The sequence below is a fragment of the Archocentrus centrarchus genome, chromosome 19 (assembly GCF_007364275.1).
Source record: "Archocentrus centrarchus isolate MPI-CPG fArcCen1 chromosome 19, fArcCen1, whole genome shotgun sequence".
In the NCBI taxonomy this organism is placed as follows: domain Eukaryota; kingdom Metazoa; phylum Chordata; class Actinopteri; order Cichliformes; family Cichlidae; genus Archocentrus; species Archocentrus centrarchus.
The window spans coordinates 15,492,196-15,517,361 of NC_044364.1; the positions used below are offsets into that span (position 1 = coordinate 15,492,196).

The 25,166-nt window shown below is 41.7% G+C and overlaps 1 protein-coding gene across 3 annotated transcripts in view; it reads left to right on the forward strand.

The window, feature by feature from the left end:
* Window positions 1-25,166, forward strand: part of lhpp (phospholysine phosphohistidine inorganic pyrophosphate phosphatase) — a 29,079-nt gene that overhangs the window by 1,961 nt on the left and 1,952 nt on the right. Inside the window, exons 4-7 of one of the 3 annotated variants that reach the window (XM_030755931.1) lie at window positions 42-105; window positions 191-283; window positions 1,585-1,676; window positions 19,688-19,821. In XM_030755931.1, the coding sequence (XP_030611791.1) occupies window positions 42-105; window positions 191-283; window positions 1,585-1,676; window positions 19,688-19,784 (346 nt within the window). In that variant the 3' untranslated portion in view covers window positions 19,785-19,821. Of the gene's footprint in view, window positions 1-41; window positions 106-190; window positions 284-1,584; window positions 1,677-13,953; window positions 14,213-19,687; window positions 20,381-25,166 lie in introns of those variants that run through there. The other 2 variants (XM_030755930.1, XM_030755932.1) reach the window with 2 other exon arrangements.

Sequence of the window (25,166 nt, forward strand, 5' to 3'; positions counted from 1 at the left end):
CGGACCGAAATATATTTATTGATGTTAATCTTTCTTCATAGGCGATACTACAAGGAGACGGATGGTTTGAAATTAGATGTTGGCGTTTACATGAAAGCTCTGGAGGTAAAATGGGCGCACTGATGTATTTCTTCAGACTTCTGTGGAAATAAATAGGTTATTAGTAATGTTGGCTTTCTGTTCCTTCTAGTATGCCTGTGATTTAAAGGCTGAAGTCATTGGAAAGCCTTCACCAACATTCTTCCAGAGTGTTCTCAATGACTTGGGCCTTCAACCACACGAGGTACGCGACAGGAGATGACCCTGCATGTGCAGAGTGTACAAGTTAGGACAGATAAGTTTAGTGTCACTTGTGCAATAAAGACAAGTTCAGTTTAAGTTTTTGTTTTGTAGCTCTGCTTTGTTGAGCTTATTCCCCTTTGCTTAGGCACCGTTTTTACAGTTTTTCTGACAAATTATGGACTTTTTTCTAGTGTTGCCTCTGTACACCACCACAGTGGATTTTAAATTAAACTATATGTGACAGTAAGCAATGTAAGCATTCCCTGTTGGTGGCATTGTAAAATTATTGCACGTTTTCATTTCCGTGCATAGGAACATATGCACTGCAAATCCAACACACAAAAATAAACATGCTGCTTGTAGTTGACACTCAAAGAAAGTTTTCTTCTCAGCACAAGCTTCACTCCTGTGGTTTTTCTTTCTCAGATACACGGCCGTATCCACAACGAAATCATCTGCCCTCTCCAGAGCATTCATTTACTCACCCAGGCTGTTTTTTTTTTTTTTTACTTCCCACAGTTGAAATTCCTTGTTTGTTGAGTCACCCACTTAAAACTCTCCCTTAGAAACCACTGTTATTCTTTCTTTCTTTGTTTCTCTAAGAAACGCCTTCTCAGAATCCCTGAACCAACAGTCTGTTTGGCACAGACTACTGATACTGCACAACTCCTGGAACATTCTGTGCCACCTTGGAACTCTACCTTCATTAACTTCCTCGCCCTACTTTTGTGTGCCTTCTTAATTAATAACGTGAAGTAGATCCATGGTTTTACCTCACTAAGCAGACAAAGCAGATGTAGGGTTTCAGTGTTCTTAGCATACCTCTGCACTAGGCTCCCTTGAGAGTCTGTGGTCATCTCTGTTTACACTTGACACACTTACACCGAGGGGGGTAAAAAATACTCCTGTTTGATCTGTAGGACTTATGGCTACTTCAGATACTCACATTTTATCTAAAATGTTTGTACTTTCCCAGTGCGCTATATATCTTGTAATGTGTCTCCTTTTTTAGCGGGCAGTGGTTGGTCAGCGGAGTCAGTGGAGGTGATAGCTGAGGAGTTTTTGAAAAGAAACATGAGTAGAAAAGAGGTCTGGTTGAAACTGATCTGACCAACTGCTGATGAAGCTTAGTAAGGAAGCCAGGACAAAAGAGGAAACTGCTAGCAGTTTGGTACAATAATGAAATATTGCATCAATATCCTGTACTGGTATTAACAACTGAAACTTGTAAAGCACAAAGTGTTAGCAGTGGTCAGGTGTTATCATCAGCTTTTTTTCTTTCTTCTCTCTTCTCACTTTCAGGTGCTAATGATTGGAGATGATCTTTTAAACGATGTAGGTGGGGCGCAGCATTGTGGGATGAAAGGTGTACAGGTTCGGACTGGCAAGTACAGGTCAGTGATGTCTTAACCTCCAAAGACCCTGTGTCCACATAGAAGGGCATTATATTTCGGCTTTGCTGCACCTCTTACTTGTTGCCATTAATCTGTGCTCTCAGAGGCAAAAAGTAACAGAAAACACACATTGTTACTCCTGTTCAGCTGCTTGTTAACCAATATCTAATCAGCAGCAACCCAGTGCATTTAGGTACATACACAGGGTGAAGACGACCTGCTGACATTCAAACCGAGTAACAGAATGGGAAGGAAAGGTGATTTAAGTGACTTTGCCAGATTGCTTCAGGCAAATAGCCACTGGTTACAACCAAGGTATTCAGAAGAACATCTCTGAATGTAAAACACATCAAACCCTGAAGCAGATGCGCTGCAGCAGCAGAAGACCACACCGCTCCTGTCAGCTAAGAACGGGAAACTGAGGCTAGAATTCTCACAGACTCACCAAAATTGCACAATAGAAGGTATGAAAAAACATCATCTGGCCTGAGTCTCAATTTCTGGTGCAACATTTGAATGTTAGGGTCAGAATTTGGTAGAACAGCATGAAAGCATGGATCGATCTTGGCTTGTATTTAATGGTTCAGGCTGCTGCTGGTGGTGTAATGTGTTGGGGATGTTTCCTGGTACGCTTCGGGCCCCTTAATACCACCTGAGCACCATTTAAAGAACAGGGTATACCTACCTTGTTGTTGACCATGTCATTCCCTTTATGGCCACAGTGTACCCATCTTGTGATGGCCTGCCTCCCACAGGATAACGCACCATGTCACTAAGTTCAAAACATCACAAACTGGTTTCTTGAACATGACGGTGAGTTCACTGTACTCAAATGGCCTCCACAGTCACCAGATCTCAATTCAATAGAGCACCTTTGGAGTTTGGAATGGGGGATTTGCTTTGTGAATGTGCAGCCAACAAATATGTAGCAACTGTGCGATGCTATCATGTCAATATGAATCAAAAGCTCTGAGGAACGTTTCCAGCTGCTTGTTGAAGCTATGCTGCGAAGAACTGAAGCTGTTCTGAAGGCAAAATGGGGTTCAACTCAGTACTAGCAAGGTGTACCTAATAGTGTGTCTGTGTGTAGAAGTAGCTTGAAAAAGCTACTTAACTTTGCCACAAGAGGGCACCATTATACTAGATTTGCAGAGCAAAGGTTCCTTTGTATTGAGCAGGCTTCCTGCGAGTCAGCCATCTCATTCTTAAACCTTCCAGATTTGTTTATTTGATTGAGAATCTGCCAGAAATAGCTTAATTCTCTCTGCACGTTGATGCTCATTGCCCGCAAGGTCGTAGTCACCAAAGGATTTATGGTCCTAAATCTGGAGATCACTGGGGCGCCTTCCTTATGGTGTAATTACAGAAACATATGGTTGATTATTTTAGAAGTATGTGGTGCTTACAGATTGAAGGAAACAGAAAAGTTTCTGGGTGTAAGAGAGAATGCTGTTATAGAACTACACATTATGCCATAAGTACTGCATAATTTGTAGTATAGCTACCATAAATTCAGACAATGTAACTGCCTTTGCCTTAAGTTCTATATGTATATTTAGAAAATGTTTATGGATATGTGAGGAGAGTGCTGAATTCTTCTCTGTTTTACCCTTGCAGTATTGGCATTAATTACTGTGATTCAGCAGCTGAACAAGTATTTAGATCTCTTAATTAAGCAAAAGTAGCAATATGGCAATGTAAGTGTTTCAGTAACAGCTAACACCTGTGTAAAATTACACATTAAACTAAAATCCAAAGCAGTATCAGCTGCTTGTGCAGATTTTCCCCAAAGTCAAATAATTGCTACAAACAAAAATGTGGGATTTTAATGTTTACATTTGTCTTAACATCCCACTGCGCCACATTATGAGTAACCATTATGTAAAAGACGCAGAGTTAGGAAGCGTAGCTGGGAGATGCCTGTAACTGAATAGAAGCTGTTTTGTAATGTAGCCCAAAATGGAAATATTTAAATTGTCCATTTTGTTTGCCAGTGAGCCATAAATCGGTCTTACAAGCGCCCAGCTTCCTGGACTGCCCTGCTACCCGTAAACTGGCATGCAGGTTGTGGTCATGTGACTAAAGAACGCGGAGTAATCTGCTTGAGCATCGCTCAACTTTAATCCTGCGTTAAGAGCATGGTCGCTCACTATAAAAACCTGCCCTCTGTCTGAGCGGTCATTCTCGTGTGCGTGCATGCGCGTGTGTGTGTGAGAGAGAGAGACGTGCGCGTTTCTGTGCCGGTGTGCGTGTTGAGCTCAAAAGCCAAGAAGGCTGAACTTTGTCTACTGCAGCGTCTCAGCGGAGTAAGCTGATGAATCCATCTGGTTTGTGTGACTTCTTCTCCCAGCAGGCAGCTCAGTTGAGCTCCAGTGTGCTGATACTCTGAACAGTGTCAATTCAACTAAACACAGGATAAACTAGATCTCTTCCTAACCATGTTTTTTTTTTTTTTTCTTCCCTTTTGAGGAGAAAGCAGCTGGTTATAGAAGAGAAGAGCAGAGGAACATATGTGAAAGCAGTGTTTGGCTACGTGACATGTTTATCAGTTATGGATTCATTAATATTAGTCAAGAGAGTTTATTTGAGAGGCGGGCAGAGCAGTCAAATAGAAACCAAAGCTTTTAGTAGGAATGATTAAGAAATCATCTGTGTTTTGAATTAATTGCTGCAATAGCTGCGCTGCACAATGCATCATCTGCATGTGTGAGAGTAACAGAAGAGCATCATTGTATTTATGAATACTTTTGCCCACAACTGGAAACCAAATATAACGGCTGTTCATGTATGACACCTAAAGTTAACTGTCATTTGTTTATTAAACATAGGAAACCTAATAATAATCCAGACCTCAGACTGCCCAGACTTGCTGACTTTACACGTTCTCTGAGAAGAAGAGGAGTAGCTTTGACATTAACAGTGCTTCAGTGGGAATTTGAGTAGGGGAAGACCTGATATTTAACATTGTTTAGTCAAACGGGGCCCAGTGAACCCAGGCTGGCTTTGAGCAGCTATAAACCCTCAGTCAGAACTGTGAAAACACAGCTGTTTCCAAGTCAACCAGATGCTGTGCAGGCCTCCAGTTCCCATCACGCTCGGAGAAAAGACCGATTCAGACTCGGTGACAAGACAGGAAGGGGAAAAGATACAAATCGCAGAAAAATCATATCAGCATGTGTTAAAATGCTTTTCACTTGACATACGTACTCATTAGCTCTGGAATACTTTAAGCCTTTTTTCTTTTTTAAGATCTGTCAGATGGTGAAAATTTCAGTGCCTACTTTCTTAAAATCCTCTTTAAAATGTTCGGCTCGAGGTAGATCGTTACACGCTTTGAAGTTCATTCATGAGCCCGTTTGCTTTCTTTATGTGGGTTGTTTCAGGGATAAAGAGTCAAAATTGTGCCTCGCTCAGTCTCATGCGACACAATGTGTGTTCATCCTTTTCAAATCCAACTTTTAATGTGTTATAAGCTAACATGTGTAATCTGTAAAAGTATCACATTTAACTAAATTTAAGCATGTTATACTAATCCTATACAATAAAAGGGTTTTGTGTGCACTTAAGTGCTTACTTTACTGTTGAATAAAATGTATATTATTATATATGTGGCTCATTTTGATTAAATTCAGAAGTGAACCAAACAAAGTTGCTTTGCTGAACTTTGCTGTACGCGTTGTTAGTCAGCTATAGGCACAACATAAGGGCATTTGTACGGTAATTGGCAGTTCTGCTAGCGGTCAACTTTCCCTTGTTCTTGGATAACAAGTGAAAGTTAATGCACCTCAAGGGAGCCAGAGAGCCCTTTGCTCTATAATGTAGACCAGGTTTGCAAAGAGGGGCCTACCACTGAAAAGTGGGTGGAAATTACACTGAGAATATAGAGATCTGACTGCTGATGTTAATCAGATGCATGGGAACAATCCGCAGACACTGAGCTCTGCTCTAAACTGTACTCAGTCTTTCACTTTTCTAGTTAAGTGTTGAATGGTAGTCAGAACGTTAAACCTGTATATGAAATTTTAATAGTTGCTCAATACCATGTATTACAGTGTCCACAAGTGCTGTTTTTGCTATTGAAAATCTGTAGTCAGTGGGTTTCAGGGAAAAAGCTCTTGGACTAATGTTGGCCTGAAATGTGGATTGTAACAATAATTGATTGGACAATTATGCATAATTGTGTTTAAAAACAAGACAAAGCAGATTTTCCAAGCAAAATGGGGTAATTATATGCAACATTTGGTATTAAAGTGAATGGATTTCATAGTCGCATGGATTCAAGCTGTAAACCTGATATTGACTAATTATCACCTTATTAACTTGTTAGAAAACACTTGCCAGCTAGCATGCTTTAGCATTCATTCGGAGTAATGTTTATGGCCAGCTGATAATCGCGAGTGTATGCAAAAGCAACACTTGTTCAGAGAAATGGTGTCCAGGTCCTTGGCTGCCAAGTGTTGCACTCATCACCAGCTAGGCGCTCAGTTTGTTTGTCTGCCATTTGGTACTGGGAGGAAGTATTTATCAGCTGCAGCAGTAAACAGGATTGACACAAGCAGTGAAGCTGAACTGAAACAGGGAATTTTCTTCAGGGCTAGAACCAGAACAGCGAGCTGAAATAAAGGTGCCACAACTGCAGAGTGCAGGTGTGTCTCAACCGTTTTGTGTTTCTTGCAGACATATCAAGCTTTTTATGATTGTATATGATGGTGGATGCACAAAGTTCAAAATGAAGGTCTGTGTATGTGCAACTAAACACAGCACAGGCTGATCATCTTTGCATGATCATCTCAGCAGTTCCACGCAGCTCTACCCAGCTCCTGTTTAAACCTTTGATTGTGAGGGGCAGCCAATCAAAAGAAAATCAGAATAAGAATAATGTTTATTGCCAAGTTGAGAGAGGTGATGGCCTCAGGGCCACATAAGATAAATGAAGATTACTTTGCAATATGAAACATGCTGGGATGTAGATAGGCACACATCTGTACAGTTACCAGAATATGAGACTGACTGAGCAGTAGGGCTATGAGTATGATGTCCTTGTTTTCCTCTTTCAAGCGTATGTTACCTTTTTTCAGTCGTGATCTCCTGCAGTCTGTGACCGCGAGTGTCTGTGTTCTTTGTTTCTGTTCTCTTATCTTCAAGGAACTGCATCAGCGCAGAACTAGGAAGTGTTTGAAGCTTCATAACAGCAGGTTCAGATCATGCTGTTCCTTCATGCAGCGGCGATAAACCAGTTTAATTGCTATTTCTGTTTTTCTCTCCCACACCCCTCAGCGCTGGCACTTGTAATTCTGCCGAGGAGAAAGCCGTGTGGCGGCGAGTGGTACGCCGGCACAGCGTTGATAGGTGTTTTGAATGCGGGCCAGTGAGTTAGAGGAAGCCCGTACTGTATTCCAGTTGGAATCTAGAAAAAGAGCACACAGCAGCAACCATCATCAGAGCAGTTTACACTGTAAGACTCACTCTGTGGTCAACGCTTGACTGCTAATGGGAATGTGTGGAAACAAGCAGGCTGAGCCAGATTAAAGCTCTCAAGAGGGAACTAGTCCCTGATGATACAAACTATGAAATAGTTTACTGAAACCGCACCCTGGTTCGTGCCCTTTCTGTCTGTGGCTGTCACTGAGGGACGCAACAGGAAAGAAGCATTGCCGGGGAAGGGGGGGGTTGCTGGCCATACAGATTAGTTTCCCTACAGTCATTTTTATGGTCGCATATGCCCTGCTACTCCAAGCTCATGCTCTGCTGTATTTACTAAAACAAACATGCTGACGTTTGCATGTTTCAAAAGAACATGCCAAAGAGAGAATGGTTCATTAGTTCAATGCGGCATTCATGGCTATATTGGCACACTGTAATGAACAGGAAAACCTCGTGTTTTTCCAACATTTGAGCTTCCATAGATTATTCCAGAAATACCTCCACTCCTAGCTTTGTGGTCACACCAGGTACAATCATATCCATAAATATTTGGACTGTGACATCATTTTTTTTTTCTGCAATATTTGCAATCAGATTAGAAATGAAGTGTAACCAGAATTAAAGGCAATTTATTTAAAAATATTGCATTAATCATTTAGGAATTACATTTTCCCCTCATATTAATGGACAAGCCCAAAGTGGATACTTTATATTATGTTTATAGATAATGTATCTTTTTACAAATTTACAGGTGTTCATTAAAAAGTGACAATAGAGTCAATAAAAAAGTAGTGTCTTTTAGTTAGCTGTATAGCATCAACATAGAAGTAAAAAAAAAAAGTACACTTTCCTGCAAGTGTGGTAGAAAACACATTTCTGACCCACAACAGAGCCACCACCACCACAATGTCTGACAAGCATCTTAAGGTGAAAAAGGTGAAACCTCAGGATACCGAGGATACCATGAAGATTATTCTCGATGAGACAGCATACCTACTACATGATTATGAGCCTCAATAATCGCTTTTTCATGTGTTCAGTCACCTAGGGACTTCCTGTGGGGAACTCTGAACTGTGTGCAAGCTCTTTTCAGCATGAACTAATGTTCACATAGCTCACAGCTACCCAGGAAACAATTTCTAAGAAAATCTGTTTCTGTTGGACCCGTAGGCGCGCCATGATAGTGTCAATCTTACAAGCAGTTCTTTCAGCATTGTTGTAAACCTGCTCGAATTAAAGCAAGGATTTGGAAGGTGAATTTAGTCTTTATTTTCAGACCCAAAATGCTAAAGGACAGGTATTTTCTGTTACTCTCATGTAGCACATTTCGTCAGCTGAGAAGCTCTGTAGTTGTCAAGTTCTTTGACTTTAAGGCTGTTTGGCGGATGTTACAGTTGGCGCTTAGGTAAGTTGAGATTCATGAGAGCTGAGTGAAACCTGATAGCGTAGTGATGATCTGACTTGAAAAAAGAGAGGCTAACAATTCGTCTTTTCTTTTAGTGAAACCCTTAGGCCATTGTTAGTTTGAAAATGTTCTTGTCTTATGAGTGACAAGAATATGTAAACAGAACCAGTAAAAATCATGGCTATATACAGTACTGTCTGTTTTATATTTCATGAGCGTGGGCCTTATCAATGAAGCTTCTGTGCACATGCAAAAAAATATGTGCAACCGTGTGCAATGAGTAACATCCCTTAGGACATGCACTTCCCATCAGATGGTTAGTATGCAAATATTCCAAGCTATGACTCCAACCGGTATTATGATCGGATCCAACAGGTCTGAGACTTGAAAAGTATGTGGCTTAATGCCATAGTGATGCCATAGTAATTTCTGTGAGCGGGCACTAAAGGATTTTAACAGCTTAACAGACTTCAATACACTGTACAGTTGTCCCCAACAGACCAGTCCAGAGAAACCTTCCCAGCCCAGACTGAGCTGGCTGTCGGAGTGGCACATAACCTGTGATTAGTGTGGATATCCTGAGCAGATTTCCACTGAAGCCTCTAATGAAGTCCTGCACATATAAGCCATTATGCAGAGAATGGAAGGAAAGACAGCTTACTAAGAAAGCAAATGACCAATCAGCCTTAGCAAAACAGACTGTAAGCACAAGAGGAGGCTGTCCAAGTAGGAAAATATTTGCTATTAGCTTAATATAGTAAAGTGTATAGTATAATAAATACAATATTACTAGCATGTTTAGAGCAGGTTAATTCCATTTGTATTCCAGGTCCTCAAGAGGCCACAAGCTGTAACCTGGCACTATTCCACATAAATCATTTGCCTGTATTTGAATGTCTGTCTAATAAACATCAACTTATCCAAATTGAAGCTGGACTTTCTCCATGCCGTGATCAGTTCTGGTCTGAAAATATCTGCACATACTCACATTTAAATTTGTGTCGGCATAATATTGAAATTGATTATTACTGGATCCTTGCTGCCAGTGAGTTTTTATCTGATTTTTATCTGATGGTAATTCCTGGGATGGCTCCCACATACATTATGTATTTCAGCCCAGCTTATCTTTCAGCCCTCCTCAGATGTCATATAGATCAGTGCATATGATAGCATGCATGGTTTCGTGGCCTTTCTTGTATGTCTCACCTAGATGGTTATGAAATGTCTCTTAACCTTTAAATACCTTTTTAATTCTCTTTTTGGAGCACACTAAACTGAAATTAATGTGCAGTCTTGCCTGAGCAGGTTATGCTTGACTCACATTTTCACTTTGCTTTGTCTCGATCTCTGTGCAGCGTTTTCCTTTGTAGACAAGAGTGCAGGCACTTCATAGTGTTCTGTGTAACAGCACAGTCCCACACCCTGTCCTCTTAACCACTCTTAACACATTAGTTTTGTCTGTGTGGGAAGGAAGTGAAGTTATCTAAGTGCACTCCTCTCCACTGAGGCTGTGGGCTGTGAACTTGTCAGCTACAGTGTTTCTAAATGTGTCATTTAGGTCTGTTTATCTGTGCACCACAACAACACTGACTCTATACAGCAGTGAAGGGACTCACAATATGGCCTTTGAGCTAAAGCTGAATCCACAGGGACCCTCTTTTGTGTCCAAGTCCCCCCAGATGATCAGAGGAACTAAAAGCAAGCGCATTCTGACCTGTCGGGTTTGTATATAAATATATAAACCCAACAGATCAGAATGGGATATATATATATATAATTTGTATGTTCATTTATGCTTATAAAACTTTATTCTGACAGTCTGTTAAGGAATAAAGTGTAATGTCCAATGCAAAAATCATGTTAGCATTATGCGTCATATGCAGATAAGCACAGTGTTGTCTGACCAGCCATTAACAGCGCTCAGCATCTCCTTTGTCAGTCAGCAGCAGGGCCTTGGCAGGATGCATGGGAAAATGTGTGTTGCACAAGGTCCCTATTTCCCTTCTTATTAATAGAAGACACATGAAAGCTAGGTTTTGTTGGTTGGATTGCTTTCTTAACTATATGTTTCCATCTTGTCTTTTTGTTTGCAGAAATGGGTGGGTCGTTAATTTAAGCACCCTCTTCATTGCCACAGCGTTACAGCAATTAAAATAAGTCAGCATTTTAGGGTAAATATGACAGAAATTGCATTTCCTTAGATTCTCTTCACCATAAATGTGCTTGCTGGATTTCGTGCAGTGCTGCTAATTAACTTGGAATTTAATCTATGTTTTCATCCCATTTCCATGGGTTGAATTTGGGGAATTTCGTAGGGGATGTAAACAAAAATCAATTCTGGAAGTTATTTCCTCATCCAGCCAGCACTCTTCAGACACTGCCTTTTTTTTTTTTTTTTACTCTGGGTGTCTGTTCCTAGCATTAACATCTATATCTTTACAGTTATGACAGAATATACTACTGCAAGGGAAAAATTCTTGACAAGGCTTGCTTGTTTGCCAGCTCTTTCTCACATAAAACAGCAACCTGAGACAGATGCCTGAAAGTCCAAATTTTCCATAAAAATCTGTCCAACCGGAGCATACCATGCCCAGTGTATTCCAAATGCCCAGCAGGTATGGCATAAATTTTTAATGATTTATGTATCCAAAACAAAATATACAGAACCATGTTTATCATTCCAGTTTGTCACTAGCATGGTGAGTCCTTTTAATTTTCCAAATGTAGTGTGCAATCAAGAACAGCTATTCATGATGCCAGCGGAAACTGTAATTTTCAAATACCTGTATAAAAGAATGGATGTGAAAAGCTGCTAATTTAGCAGAGTACAATGTTTCCAGACATTCATACTTAGGCAAAATATGGCTACACAATGCTGTATCTTAATATCACAACATTTTTGTCTGTGTGTTTGTTTATCCACCATCACCAGCTACACGATCAGGAGTTGAGCAACCAAACTTGGCACACAGATAAATCTTAGGCCCTCGAAGGTTCTATCTAGCAACATACTAAAATGAGCTGGATTTAGCATTTATACATCTATAGCACCTTTTAAAACCATCATATAATTTTTATTTCATGACCGTAACATCAAGTTAAAAAACCTCGTAGAACCTGGAGCACAACTTGAGTGTATGTATATATTTGAGCCTGTTTAGATTAGAGAAAATTAAAAATAAACTTAAACTTGTGCCCCCAATTCTGAATTACCTGGTGCTTTTTCACTCTAATTGAGCGCTCAAAGCGCTTATGACTACACAATCACACACATTCATACAGTGTTTTTTTAAAATTCTATTCACACACACACACACACACACACAGAATGCATCAGCTTCATTTCAAGATTCATTGTCTTACCCAAGGATACTTCATCATACAGAGGAGGAGCCTATGTACACCAACAACACAATAAAAGCATGATATAGAACCTTATAAAAGCATCATATCACTTTCATTTCATGGCCAACAGCATAAACAGGCCAAATAAAACCGTAGAACTGATACATACTAGTTCCTTAAATCTAACTAATATTATCCCAAAAATTACAAAATTTTAAAATGCCATATTTACAGCTATTATGTAGATACACATTATTGCCAAAAGTATTCCTGCACCCATCTAAATCATTGAATTCAGGTGTTCCAATCACTTCCATGGCCACAGGTGTATAAAATCAAGCACCTAGGCATTCAGACTGCTTCTGCAAGCATTTGTGAAAGAATGGGTCGCTCTCAGGAGCTCAGTGAATTCCAGCGTGGTACCGTGACAGGATGCCACCTGTCCAATAAGTCCAGTAGTGAAATTTCCTCACTACTGAATATTCCACAGTCAGCTGTTAGTGGTATTAGAACTAAGTGGAAGTGATTGGGAACGACAGCAAATCAGGCATGAAGTGATAGCCACGTAAAATGACAGAGTGGGGTCGATGCATAGTGCGCAGAGGTCACCAACTTTCTGCACACTCACTTGCTACAGACCTCCAAACTTCATGTGGCCTTCAGATTAGTGCAAGAACAGTGCATAGAGAGCTTCATGGAATGGGTTTTCATGGCCAAGCAGCTGCATCTAAGCCTTTACCCAGCACGATGCAAATCCTCGGATGCAGTGCTGTAAAGCACGCCACCACTGGAACAGTGGACACATGTTCTCTGGGGTGACAAATTATTCTCCTCCATTTAACAATCCAATAGACCAGTTTGGGTTTGGTAGTTGCCAGGAGAATGGTACTTATCTGACTGCATTGTGCCAAGTGTTGGGGGGGGGGGGGTGTGTTCAGGAGTTGGGTTCGGCCATTTAGATCCAGTGAAAGGAACTCTTAATGCTTCAGCATACCACAACATTTTGGACAATTTCATGCTCCCAGCAATGTGGGGCATCATATTAAACCCTATGAATTTAGAATGGGATGTATAATTTGCCACTAGTGTGGATCGCTACTTAGTTTCCACTCATATCTAAAGCTGTTTATCATTGCATGCAGGTATATTTACTAAAAATACATTGTTTGCAATAACATTTTTTTCTTTTTACTTTTTGCACTATTTTGTGTAGAAAAATTTTTTTTCTGCAGTATTCCCTCTCAAAATGTCTTAAAGTTACATTTAAGTATGGCTATATGGACATCCTTATTTAGCCATTTAGTTTATCTCTAGCATGGTTGGCTTTTAATGTAGACTTTAAACAATAAAATTGAGCAAATTTAACTGTGTGAAAAGATAAACAGCTTTTTAAAGCTACGGAAAAGGGTTATTTTTAGGTTGGGACACTGTGTAAAATGTAAATATAGCATAATTCAGTTATTTGCAAACCATTTAAACCCTTTTATAGGTCATTAAATATAGTTCATAATGAATCATGTTACTGATCTCTGATCATTTAACTTTAACCTAGTTGTGAGATATTTTTTTTTTTTTAAGCATTGCACTGACATTTGACAGTGTTAACATTTGTTATACTGTCTTTGTGGTATATTCAGTTAAATATAGAGTTTAAATCATTTACATAGGGTACTTGAGTTTTCTGTCCTGTCTCATGTAGCAGATAAGAGGTCATTTGAGAGCCCTGTGATCAATTACCTAGTCATAAATCTGAGAAGTAACAAAGCTGAACTGACAATTTAAAGGTAAAGTGAGACGCCTCTGCAGCAAAATCTCAAAAGCATGTTTCATTTTTGTTTTTCATGTTTGATTTACACATTACTACATCGCTATAGTGTGCCGGATATTGAATCTAGATTGTAGGTGGATGTGGCAGTAGCTGCACAAAGAGGTTTTAGAGCTTGATGAGACTTCACTGGGTGCACATGCTTGGCCTACCATCCCCTCACCACCCTAGGGTGTTAGCTTCCCCTGCCGCAGGTTCTTTTAAAGCCTGCTCTGTGTTATAATTCAATGAGATATTAATAATTAACCAGTGTTTTTTTTTTTTTTTTCTTTTCACAGTGAGACTAGACTCCCACGGCAAGACAAAAGAGCTAAGCAGGCCTCAGTCATTGAGCCCCTTCAACAGTAGTTTTCCACCCGTGAGAAAGAGAGAGAAAATGAGTGAGAGTGGAAGAGAATGAGAAATAAAGCCCACAGATGGCAAGCTGAAACATGGCACTGCCACTTAAATACATGAACACAGACCTGTAGCCGTTTCAATGGGGAACCAATCCCTCTTGCAATTACCAGTTGACAAGCTGTTTGGCTGAAGGGATTTGGGCCTTTGCCTGGATTCCGCTGTAGCCATTTTTTTTTTCCTTGTAATGATTTGTGTTTGCGAGTGGGTGTGCATGGTTGTACTTGCATTTTCTGTATCTAAGGGAGGTGACTCAGCATCACCTCAGCACTAACATAACACCCATACACCCTGAGACGTACACCCAAAAAAAGAAGATTTAGCAAGTCATCAGCAGCGCTGCTAATAATAACAGCACACTACTGAAAAGAATGTGGTTAGATCTGGGTCACACAAAGCTTTGCATATTGAGCACAACACTATTATTAGCTGTTAAGTGGTGAAGAGAGTGAAGGCTTTGTAAACACAAATTTTTATTTTTTATTTTTTAACCATATTTTTTCAGCTCCCAGAGGATTACTTAAGATGACTCCACAAATTAGCACGTGCAACAGTGGAAAACATTTCTAATTCTTTGTATTATTCTTCCTACTTCATGTTTGTCACACAAAACAGATAAAAAAAAGTCTAATTTATAACTTATAAGAGATTATATCCTAAGTAGAGGGTTGAGGAAATAAAAACTTTCAAAAGTTTTATGGTTTGCATCCTGTTCATATCTCATTGGATGTTTTTGTTACTGTGAAAGACAGAAACTTTCCAGTGGGTGGTTTTAACAGGATTCTCTCTAACACACAATCATCACCCGTACTCACAGGAGGTTTTCGTACAGCCACAGGATGGAAAAAAATAATCAAGTGGCTCTCTGCGCTGCAACCAGGGAATCCCCTTTTGTGTCCAAGCTCGATTGGAAATAACCGTTAATCTGTGTAAAGTGTGAAAGCCATACTGCAGCTGTTTGCTGATCATGATTCAACATTATACAGCCTTTTGTAAAGCGAAGCGATAACGGTCGCTGCGCCGCCACAAACTCGGCAGAGGATGTGAAGCCTGCAAGTTAGCATCTGTCATTTCTGTTGCCATAACATGCACATAGCATGGTGGTTTCCTCTGTTCAGTTAGGCTGTTTTTCATAAGAATGCGCAGCTGTATTATTTCAAGGATGTTATCTGTGCTTTGTAAATATCTGGTAAAAGAGAGCAGACAGATAGGAAAAGTGAAGCTCGAAGTGGATCGTGATAAAACCAGGCTCTTAACACTGCAACCGGTGTTGAGGATCCCTGATACATACAGAGCCGGTCAAACTGTGATCACATTTTCACCCTCCAGGGCGAAGCTCCCGCAGCGGCACAGAGCAGCAGGAAACGCAAGCAGCCGCACACCTTCTCTCTCTCTATCCCCGGGGTGACGGGAGAAAGCTTTGTCTTGTGTCTGCATCTTATGTCACCCACCAGGCTTCACTGAACATAAAGGCTATAGATATCATCAACCCACGATCTCCCTCGGGTTATGGTTAATATTGTCTGTTGTAGTGTGGAGAAAAAAAAGGCTGTGTTTCAGCTCCTGCTGCCTTCACTAGTCTGGTATGAAAACAACACACTGACCTGGGGTGACTTTTTTTTCCCACCTTTCACTGGGAGACTGACTCTTTTCTTGTGTTATCTTCACTGTGTTGCTAAGTGGCAGCTCACGTTACACAAAACCTATGATGATAGGCTGTAGCTCTTATTTATTTGGGGCACAGTGTTACAACGAGGAAAGAACACTGAAAACATGGTCATTTGTATTTATCATGGTCACATCCCTATTGGTGAGCTTTCACTGGTTATGCCTGTTCCTTACTTGCTGATGCTGTGTTTGGGTTTGTTTTTAAATGCTTTCCTTCTGTGTGTAAAATATATTTGCTTTAACTTTTGTTGTGACTTTTTGTGACAAACTTCCAACTGGGAAAATTCTTATGAATGCGCCCTCAAGTCAGAAAGCCAACTTAGAAAGTACACAAAGTGGCTGAAATATTGAAATATTTGCCTAAATCTATCCTATTTGTCATCCATGTTCCTACTTAAGAGTGCATGAATGCACTAAGGTCAGAAGAGCTTCCCAATTTGAAATGAGACCATCTAAGGTTCATTCAGATGCACAGTTCCTACTTTAAAGCCCGCTCTAATTACTTAGCCTCTTTCACTGCTAACAAATGCTAATTTCTGCCTAATTGGAGCCATATTTCTTGTAGGCAGTTTGGGTGATTTTATACTAGTTTATGGTGTTTTGTCTACACCACCAATAGATTAGATCAAAGCTTCAAAGTAGCCTTTTGTCCTGCAGTCACACTACAGGAAAGCTAAATGTTCCTAGCCAGAGTTGCTCTGCATGTAAGTGCCTTCAGACCAAAGCATCACTTTTAGAGTCATGCACTGCTGATTCAGGTTGAACTCTTCATTTCTACCCTCATGAGCACCTTATCTGATTTATCTGTATTGTGTCAAGCAAACTGGCTGCTCAGGAAAGGTGAGGAGGTTAAGAGAGAAGCATAAATCGAAATCAGGTATATGTGACAGCTTTGCTTCCTTCTGTGCACGCGGTGAGTTAAGCATTAACGGATGGGAGCGTGATGCCCTCCTCACCCTGCGGTCAGTTACCTCAACAGTCAGCTGAATGCATCTGAACAAAATGAAGATGAAGTCGCCTTCTTATCGTCAGGTTAAACAACAGTCCTTTATTTCTATATCTTACCTTGTCTCTATGTCTCTGACTCACAGCACACTTTCACACACAACTGCACTCACTACATGAGTCATTCTTATCCACTTTCTTTTCATAAAGGAACAACCAGTCCCTGCAAAAACTGTCTGTTTTTATGGAGCCAAGTATCATGTTTTATACTGTATATATCATATGACACACTAAGCCATTCTACGCCTTATATTTCCTGTGCAGTATAGACTTGATACCCATGTTGTGTTGAGCTTACACAGCTGTTTGGTCATCTGCCATGTGATCGTCACTGTAGGGGATTAGAGGTGTACCTGTTTTTAAAGCATGCAGAAGAATCATTGGGATGACTTGTTGATTGATATAATGGGTGATTTGTTTTTTTTGTTTTCTTGGAAGCAAGTCCTGTGACAGCCTACAAGAAGCACATGCAGCATTCATAACTTTAAAGGATGGACAGCATTATAGAATCCAGTTTTAGAGCTCCACTTAATTTTGCTTTTGATCAGCATTTAATCTTCCTAGAGCCCAATGCGATGTCTTTGGCAGTCTAAAACCAAATATATTCAAGCTTTTGGCTGTCGTTAAAAACGGGAGAAAATTTGCAGCCTGCAAATCAACTTGGTTGATGAACTGACTGAATGTTAATCAGCTGTCGAAATCGGTCTTGTCAAATCAGCTACTGTACTGGTTCACCACCAGCCAAGTCCATTCAGAATCGACACTGCTGCTTTTGTTTTGTTTGGCCACTTGCAGCCCAAATCTTGTGATCGTTTACTAACTTTCTGATGAGGCGGTTTGCTCTTTCAGCGTAGGGGCAGCTGTGTTGCATTAAACTCTTGGCTGCTCCCCACCTCCTGCCTCATAGCTGACCTCATCCCTGTATAATGGCTGTGCAGTGTCAATCAGGCTCAGGAACCAAACCTATCTCTTCACGTGTGTTGATAATGCATTGACCTGAAGGACGTGCAGCAAGCCGCAGATTACCTCACCGGTAACACTAGCTCTATCGTGCTGAATTTTGCATGGTTACATTGACCTGGTTACTCCTTTATTATTCATGGCAATGGGAGGAAGGCAGCAAAATGAATGCACACACACCCACACACACACACTCTTGCATATCTGAAAGATGGAGTCGGTGAGATTTAAAGAAGCATCAGGTTGGAGAGATGGTGAGGTTGATACCTTTGGCTTCATTTCTTGAAACATAAGAGCCATGTGACTATGTTGTTTGTGTGTTCATGCCTGTATGTGCGTGTGTGAACTCAATCAGTCCTCGGGCAGAAAAGGGTGCGGGAGTAATGCAGCACAGGAGACATAAAACCCCAACCATTAGTGGACCAGCTCACATAACCCAAGCACTGGCAGCTGACAGACATGCGTAAACACATGGCACTGCTTTTCCGTATTCAACGTGGCTTTGGCATTCTGCACTGCTTTTCGACCCCCATCCCCTCCCCGCATAGGCCTCTCCTTTCTGTCGCTACGTTTTGGCGGCTCACAAATATTTGCCATGGTGCTCTGTAAGCTCTCAGAAGTCAGGATTAATGGCGGTGTGTGCCGCACACCCAGGGCCTGACAAAGTGTCCCCATCTGGAGCTCCAACCCGTGACTGAAGAACAGAGGCAGCACACAGAGCCCGGTCAAGGCAGCCTGGGGAGGGGGATCTATAGGCACCACTTCATAAATGAGCAGGACTCCAGGGCAGTTCTGCAGATGAATAAAGGGGCATTTCTGTCTTTTGATGGAATGGGTTGGAAAGGGGGTCCTCCATGCCTGGTGCCACACCAAATGGATTACATTTCCCCAACCAGCTGATCAAACAACCAAATCTGCATCCATCACTGGGCCTTGATCCAAACAATGGCAGCAGCCAGTGTGGAGGCTACAGCCTTGCTAATCTTGCCCAAGCCTACAGCTTTCCCACAATTTAGGAAATCAGGTATAAACAGAATTACGGTCTAGGGCAGTGTTGGACAGTGGTTCCTGACAGTTTGAGGCCTTTGGCCTTTTGATATATTGTATCAAAAGTCCCTCTTCTACTGGTAACTCTAAATGTCTTACAAAAATTCGAGATCAGTTCAGTCAGTAGTAGTTGAAGGGTCACAGAGCCAGGGTCACAGAGCCACGCTCATAGCACAGCTGAAAAGTCACTTTGGAGAAATCAGTCCATTACCATGTGTGAAAGAAATGTGTTATCTTACAGCCTGATAGATTAACAGTATATTATAATTAGATACCAACCCCGTTGATACAAAACAACACTGTTATTTTCATGTGTTTATTATTAGAATTGGTTATTTTTAGAACCAGCACTTCTTATTAAGGTTTCCATCTGGTCTCCTGCAGTTGCCTGCAGACGTAACAGAAAAGTCTGGTGATGGAAAGAGAAAACACGCACTACCCCGCGTGTGCTTTAGAAAGCACAGATACCTTCATTTCATCTGATATGTTGTACAAACGATGACACCTGTGGAGCTGCCAGGCAGGAGGAAAAGAGGAAGACCAGAGGAGATTCATGGATGCTGGGTTGGGTGTGAGGGAAGATAACGCTAGGGGTAGGGTGAGATGGAGGCAGATGAGCTCAGCTGTAGTGCCCCCCCCCCCTCCCCCAAAGGAAAAAAAATGGAGCAGCCGAGAGAAATACTACTGCATTGCTGTTAAACACACTTTTAAACTAATTCTAAAGGGAGATGGATGCTGTTAACAAATCTGTCTCCATAAGTCAACCTGTATGGCAACTCTGCTTGGTTCTGCTTCAACTTTAGTAAATGTTCTCAAACCATTGTCTCTCCCACGCCCCCGCTAGTCCTCCTTGTTTACCAACCCTTTTGTAGCAGCTTTTTGTTTCTTTCTGTGCTGTGAGTCCTCAAACCTGTTCTTTTCCTCCTCCACCCTCAGGCCCAGTGATGAGAGGCACCCGACTGTGATGGCTGACGGCACTGTAGACAACCTAGCCCAGGCTGTGGACATGATCCTCAATCAGAGGGGGCACTGAATACAAGGCTGACACAAGCAAACACTGAGAACTCTGGGTAATCACCAGTAGCGTTAACAAGTTTTCTTTGCTATGGGAAGGGTAGAGAAGTTAACTGAAGTAGCCCATAGCCTCTATGAACTCTTAACAGTTGACTGTATTATCACACATTGAAAAAAGACTCCCATCTGCTGCTCTGCAAAGTGTGACACAAACTGGAGCGAAGCTTGCAGAACACGTCTACAAGAGATGTAGATGTAGCGTGTTTAGCACGCTTGAGCTGCGTTATGTATTTACCAGTACATGACTGGCATAGATAAGATACCTCAAGTTGACATGAATGTGCTGTAACCAGCTGCTGACTGGCAGTTAGGAGGTGAGAGTAATTATGTGTTCAAGTTCCCAGTTAGTGCACAGCACAGTTAGATTCTTTGAAAAGCTATCATACTCATAGTTTGCACTAAAACTGGAAATCCACATTTGCTGTACTTTAAAACATAATTATTGTGTTATATGATGGAAACAGAAATTGTACAGAGCAGCAGGAAGTGGTTATCAACACAGCTATCTGACTTTTGATTATTATAAATAAAGATAAGTTTCTAGTCTGTGTGAAATCTCCCTCAGTTTGGAAATTTGTCTGAGTCATTGGCACAAAAGAGGTCAAGGTCTTAAAGGACTTGGGAAAATGTAGCCTTGACTCTGGTTTAAACTGGAATTCATATCAGTGCAGCTTTTGTTTTACAATAACAAATTGCTGGAAATGGGAAGTGAGCTGGTCTGAGAGACGAGGAGTGCGGCTCCTGCCGAACGTGATGAATTGTGCCAATGCTCGGGCTCATTTTTCTCTCTGCGTAAACAAAAATGAAACAGATGCTCCATCAGATTGGAGAACCACAGATCTACAACTTCTTATCTTTATTTGCTTGACTTTAAGCTGCTACTGCTGGGGACAGTCCTGTCATAGTTACTGTCAAGAGCCAATAATTAAATGCGGTATCTACACTATGGTTAAATAAAATGACCGTGATTGGTTATCGGGCTTCGGTGTGCCAGCTGGATCATTGAGATCTTTGGAAATGGAGCGTAAAACAAACGATTCTCAATCGCTGCCCCCAGGGTTCCAGTGCACCAGATAAATTCAACAAGAACAAAAAGCCCATTTCCAAGTGATTCATTGAGGTCCTCTTAGGTTTATTTCACCATTAGCTGACACAAGCCTGAATATTTCTGGGCAGTTAGAGGTAATGAAATGTTATGAAGTATTATGAAACTGTGGCTGAGTGGGTTGTACCACTCCTATTTGTAATTCAGAAATAAATGTTAATGTACACAGAAAAGTACTAGCAGCTGGTACCCAGTTTTCAAACAGCCTACACGTTGTTTGACTTAGCGTTTTGTCCATTATGTTACTGCCTGCTGGCCTCATATTGAACTATTAAACATTCATTTGACTACCCTCGAATGAATTCACTTGGCTTTAACTAGGTTATTTTTCCAGTTAAAGGAAGTGCAGTATCTGAGGGATCTAGGCCACGGTTTTCAACACTGCCCCCACCCCCCCCTTTTGGCAGGTTCACCGTCACTAGGTCTTAAACATAAACATGACCCAGAGCTGGATAATTGTTAAACACACGTCTCAGGCCAGCCTGAGTTTATCCACCCGTTTCACACAAGTTACAGATTAGCAGCAGTTTACCTATTTTGGCTGTCTGCACAGGTGAACAGTGATATACTGTATTCCTAATGAGGCGCAGCACGTTGATTCTTTTCCTGCACACTGCAAAGCAATATTACCTTTCAGATAATAGAGATGACCCCATTTCAGGAGACATGTCTGAGCATGTAGAGAAGGATTTCACTGACACGGGACAAATTGATAGACTGACAAATCTTTGACTGACTGAGGCTGTTGTGGAGATTAACATGTAAAGGTGATCAACTCGTCACTTTTGTATCAAGTTTTGTATTTTGGTTTTGCCTAGTGTTCACTATTTTTCAAATAACACTGTTGTCCTCTACTTCAATTCATGACAAAAATATGCAAGATATAGTACTGTGCAAAAGTTTTGGGCCACCCCTCATTTCTTTATATTTTGCTAGGAAAGTGGTAAATGGGTGCTGAGATTTATTGAAACATGAGCAAACATAGATGGAATTACAGTATATAAGGCAAAAAAACAGAGTTTGAGCAAGCTTGGAAGTCAGTATTTGGACAGCCACTTTTATTCTTTAACACAGCCGGAACTTTTCTTCAGGAATAATTCTCCAGACTTCTGGAGAACTGCCTTTCATTCTGTTCTTTGTCAAGATCATCCCACGCTGCTTCAGTAATGTTGGTGAGGCATTATGATTTAGTTTTATCCCTCTGTACGTGCATACGAGAGACAAAATTAGGTTAAACTGACTAGAGTTCAGTGGCTGATGTTCAAAGTCACAGTGACACTGAACCTGTGCCATTCCTGTGAATGCAATATCTCAGGAATACCTGGAAGGTGATGGCGCAAACGTTCACTTGAACTCCCCACGTGGGCTTTAGAAAGCACAGATACCTTCATTTCATCTGATATGTTGTACAAACGATGACACCTGTGGAGCTGCCAGGCAGGAGGAAAAGAGGAAGACCAGAGGAGATTCATGGATGCTGGGTTGGGTGTGAGGGAAGATAATGCTAGGGGTAGGGTGAGATGGAGGCAGATGAGCTTAGCTGTAGTCCCCCACCCCCACCCCCCCCTCCGAACTGATTGGTTCCCCTATCTCGATTCTTTACTACACATGAGTCAGGGCTGGATATCAAATGCAACTTGACAAAATGGCAGAGGCGAGAATTCTCATTTACTTTTCTGCCATTTCCCATTTAGTGCACTTGATTCATGGCACAGTTATTTAGATGACTATCTTGAAGTATCTTCTTCTGTGGTCATAGCAGAATATGATTATGACCACAAGAGTATCCTCGCCCTTCCCAACCTCCTCTCCTACAACCTCAGCTCATTAAGCTGATGATCTCATTTTCATCTTATGTTGACTGACACCTCAGGGATGCAGATCATTTTGGCATGAGTCTGAGGATTCTGATCCTAAAAAAAAAAATCCTGCCTGTTTCAAGTACCCAGTACAAATACTCTTATGAGGGTATAATTTCCACAGTTTGCTTTTGTAGGATCATCCTGTACGATCATGCTCAAAAAAATAAAGGGAACACTTAAACAACACAATATAACTCCAAGTAAATCAAACTTCTGTGAAATCAAACTGTCCACTTAGGAAGCAACACTAATTGACAATCAATTTCACATGCTGTTGTGCAAATGGAATAGACAACAGGTGGAAATTATTGGCAATTAGCAAGACACACTCAATAAAGGAGTGGTTCTGCAGGTGGGGACCACAGACCACTTCTCAGGACCTATGTTTTCTGACTGATGTTTTGGTCACTTTTGAATGTTGGTGGTGCTTTCACACTCGTGGTAGCATGAGACGGACTCTACAACCCACACAAGTGGCTCAGGTAGTGCAGCTCATCCAGGATGGCACATCAATGCGAGCTGTGGCAAGAAGGTTTGCTGTGTCTGTCAAGGTAGTGTCCAGAGGCTGAAGGCACTACTAGGAGACAAGCCAGTACACCAGGAGATGTAGAGGAGGCAGTAGGAGGGCAACAACCCAGCAGCAGGACCGCTACTTCTGCCTTTGTGCAAGGAGGAACAGGAGGAGCACTGCCAGAGCCCTGCAAAATGACCTCCAGCAGGCCACAAATGTGCATGTGTCTGCACAAATGGTTAGAAACTGACTCCATGAGGATGGTATGAGCAGGACACTTGGCATTTGCCAGAGAACACCAGGATTGGCAAATTTGCCACTGGTGCCCTGTGCTCTTCACAGATAAAGCAGGTTCACACTGAGCACATGTGACAGACGTGACAGAGTCTGGAGACGCCGTGGAGAGCGATCTGCTGCCTGCAACATCCTTCAGCACGACCAGTTTGGCAGTGGGTCAGTAATGGTGTGGGGGTGGCATTTCTTTGGAGGGCAGCACAGCCCTCCATGTGCTCGCCATTAGGTACCGAGATGAGATTCCCAGACCCCTTGTGAGACCATATGCTGGTGCGGTTGGCCCTGGGTTCTTCCTAATGCAGGACAATGCTAGACCTCATGTGGCTGGAGTGTGTCAGCAGTTTCTGCAAGATGAAGGCATTGAAGCTATGGACTGGCCTGCCCATTCCCCAAACCTGAATCCAATTGAGCACATCTGGGACATCATGTCTCGCTCCATCCACCAACGTCACGTTGCACCACAGACCGTCCAGGAGTTGGCGGATGCTTTAGTCCAGGTCTGGGAGGAGATCCCTCAGGAGACCATCCGCCACCTCATCAGGAGCATGCCCAGGCATTGTAGGGAGGTCATACAGGCACATGGAGGCCACACACAATACTGAGCCTCATTTTGACATGTTTTAAGGACATTACATCAAAGTTGGATCAGCCTGTAGTGTGTTTTTCCACTTTATTTTGTGTGACTCCAAATCCAGGCCTCCATTGGTTAATAAATTTGATTTCCATTGATGATTTTTGTGTGATTTTTGTTGCCAGCACATTCAACTTTGTACAGAACAAAGTATTCAATGAGAATATTTTATTCATTCAGATCTAGGATGTGTTATTTGAGTGTTCCCTTTATTTTTTTGAGCAGTGTATTTGTTTGGATTTTTAAAATTTAAATCTAAAATTAGTCAGATATTTTTAGAAAGTACCCCCCAGCTCATTTTAAACATACTGTGCATATTTGTGTACTCCAGTGTGTTTCTAAGACAACATTCATATACAGCACATTTATGTGTCATCTATTTGGGTTAGGCTCCCCTTACACAGCACACACACTGCTGCTTTTGTAACACACCTGCAGTTACCCACCTTAACAACTGCCAGCTGTGTGCTACCTTGAACTTTCATCTCTGCTCATTTGGTTCTTCCTGTTTGACAGGAAACAGAGGGTCAGCTGACCAGACAACACCGCACACCTGCAGCTCTAAATGCACCATTATCCATAGAAACATGCACTTGTTTTTACAGCAGCCAGTTATTTATCCCCTCCCTTCTGAGTGTGACATGCTGGAGGAGGCCTCTTGATTTTACTCACCAGGCCACACGGTTTCCCGGCATTTCATCACTCTCCTTCCCTTGTGGGCAGCTGTGCCAACAGTTCTTGGTTGTGCAGGAGGGCTTTGAAACTTCAGAAGTTGTTAGGTTTGGAGCCAAACCCTGAATTTCCTCCCTCTCTGTGCTGCCCCCAACCCCACCCCAATTCTCTATCCAACAGTCTTTACAAGCAGCCTCTGAAGTGCTTCAGTTCAGACACTGAGCAGGCTGTGCTCTGCTAATGTGGCTGCAGTCAGCACAGGCCCC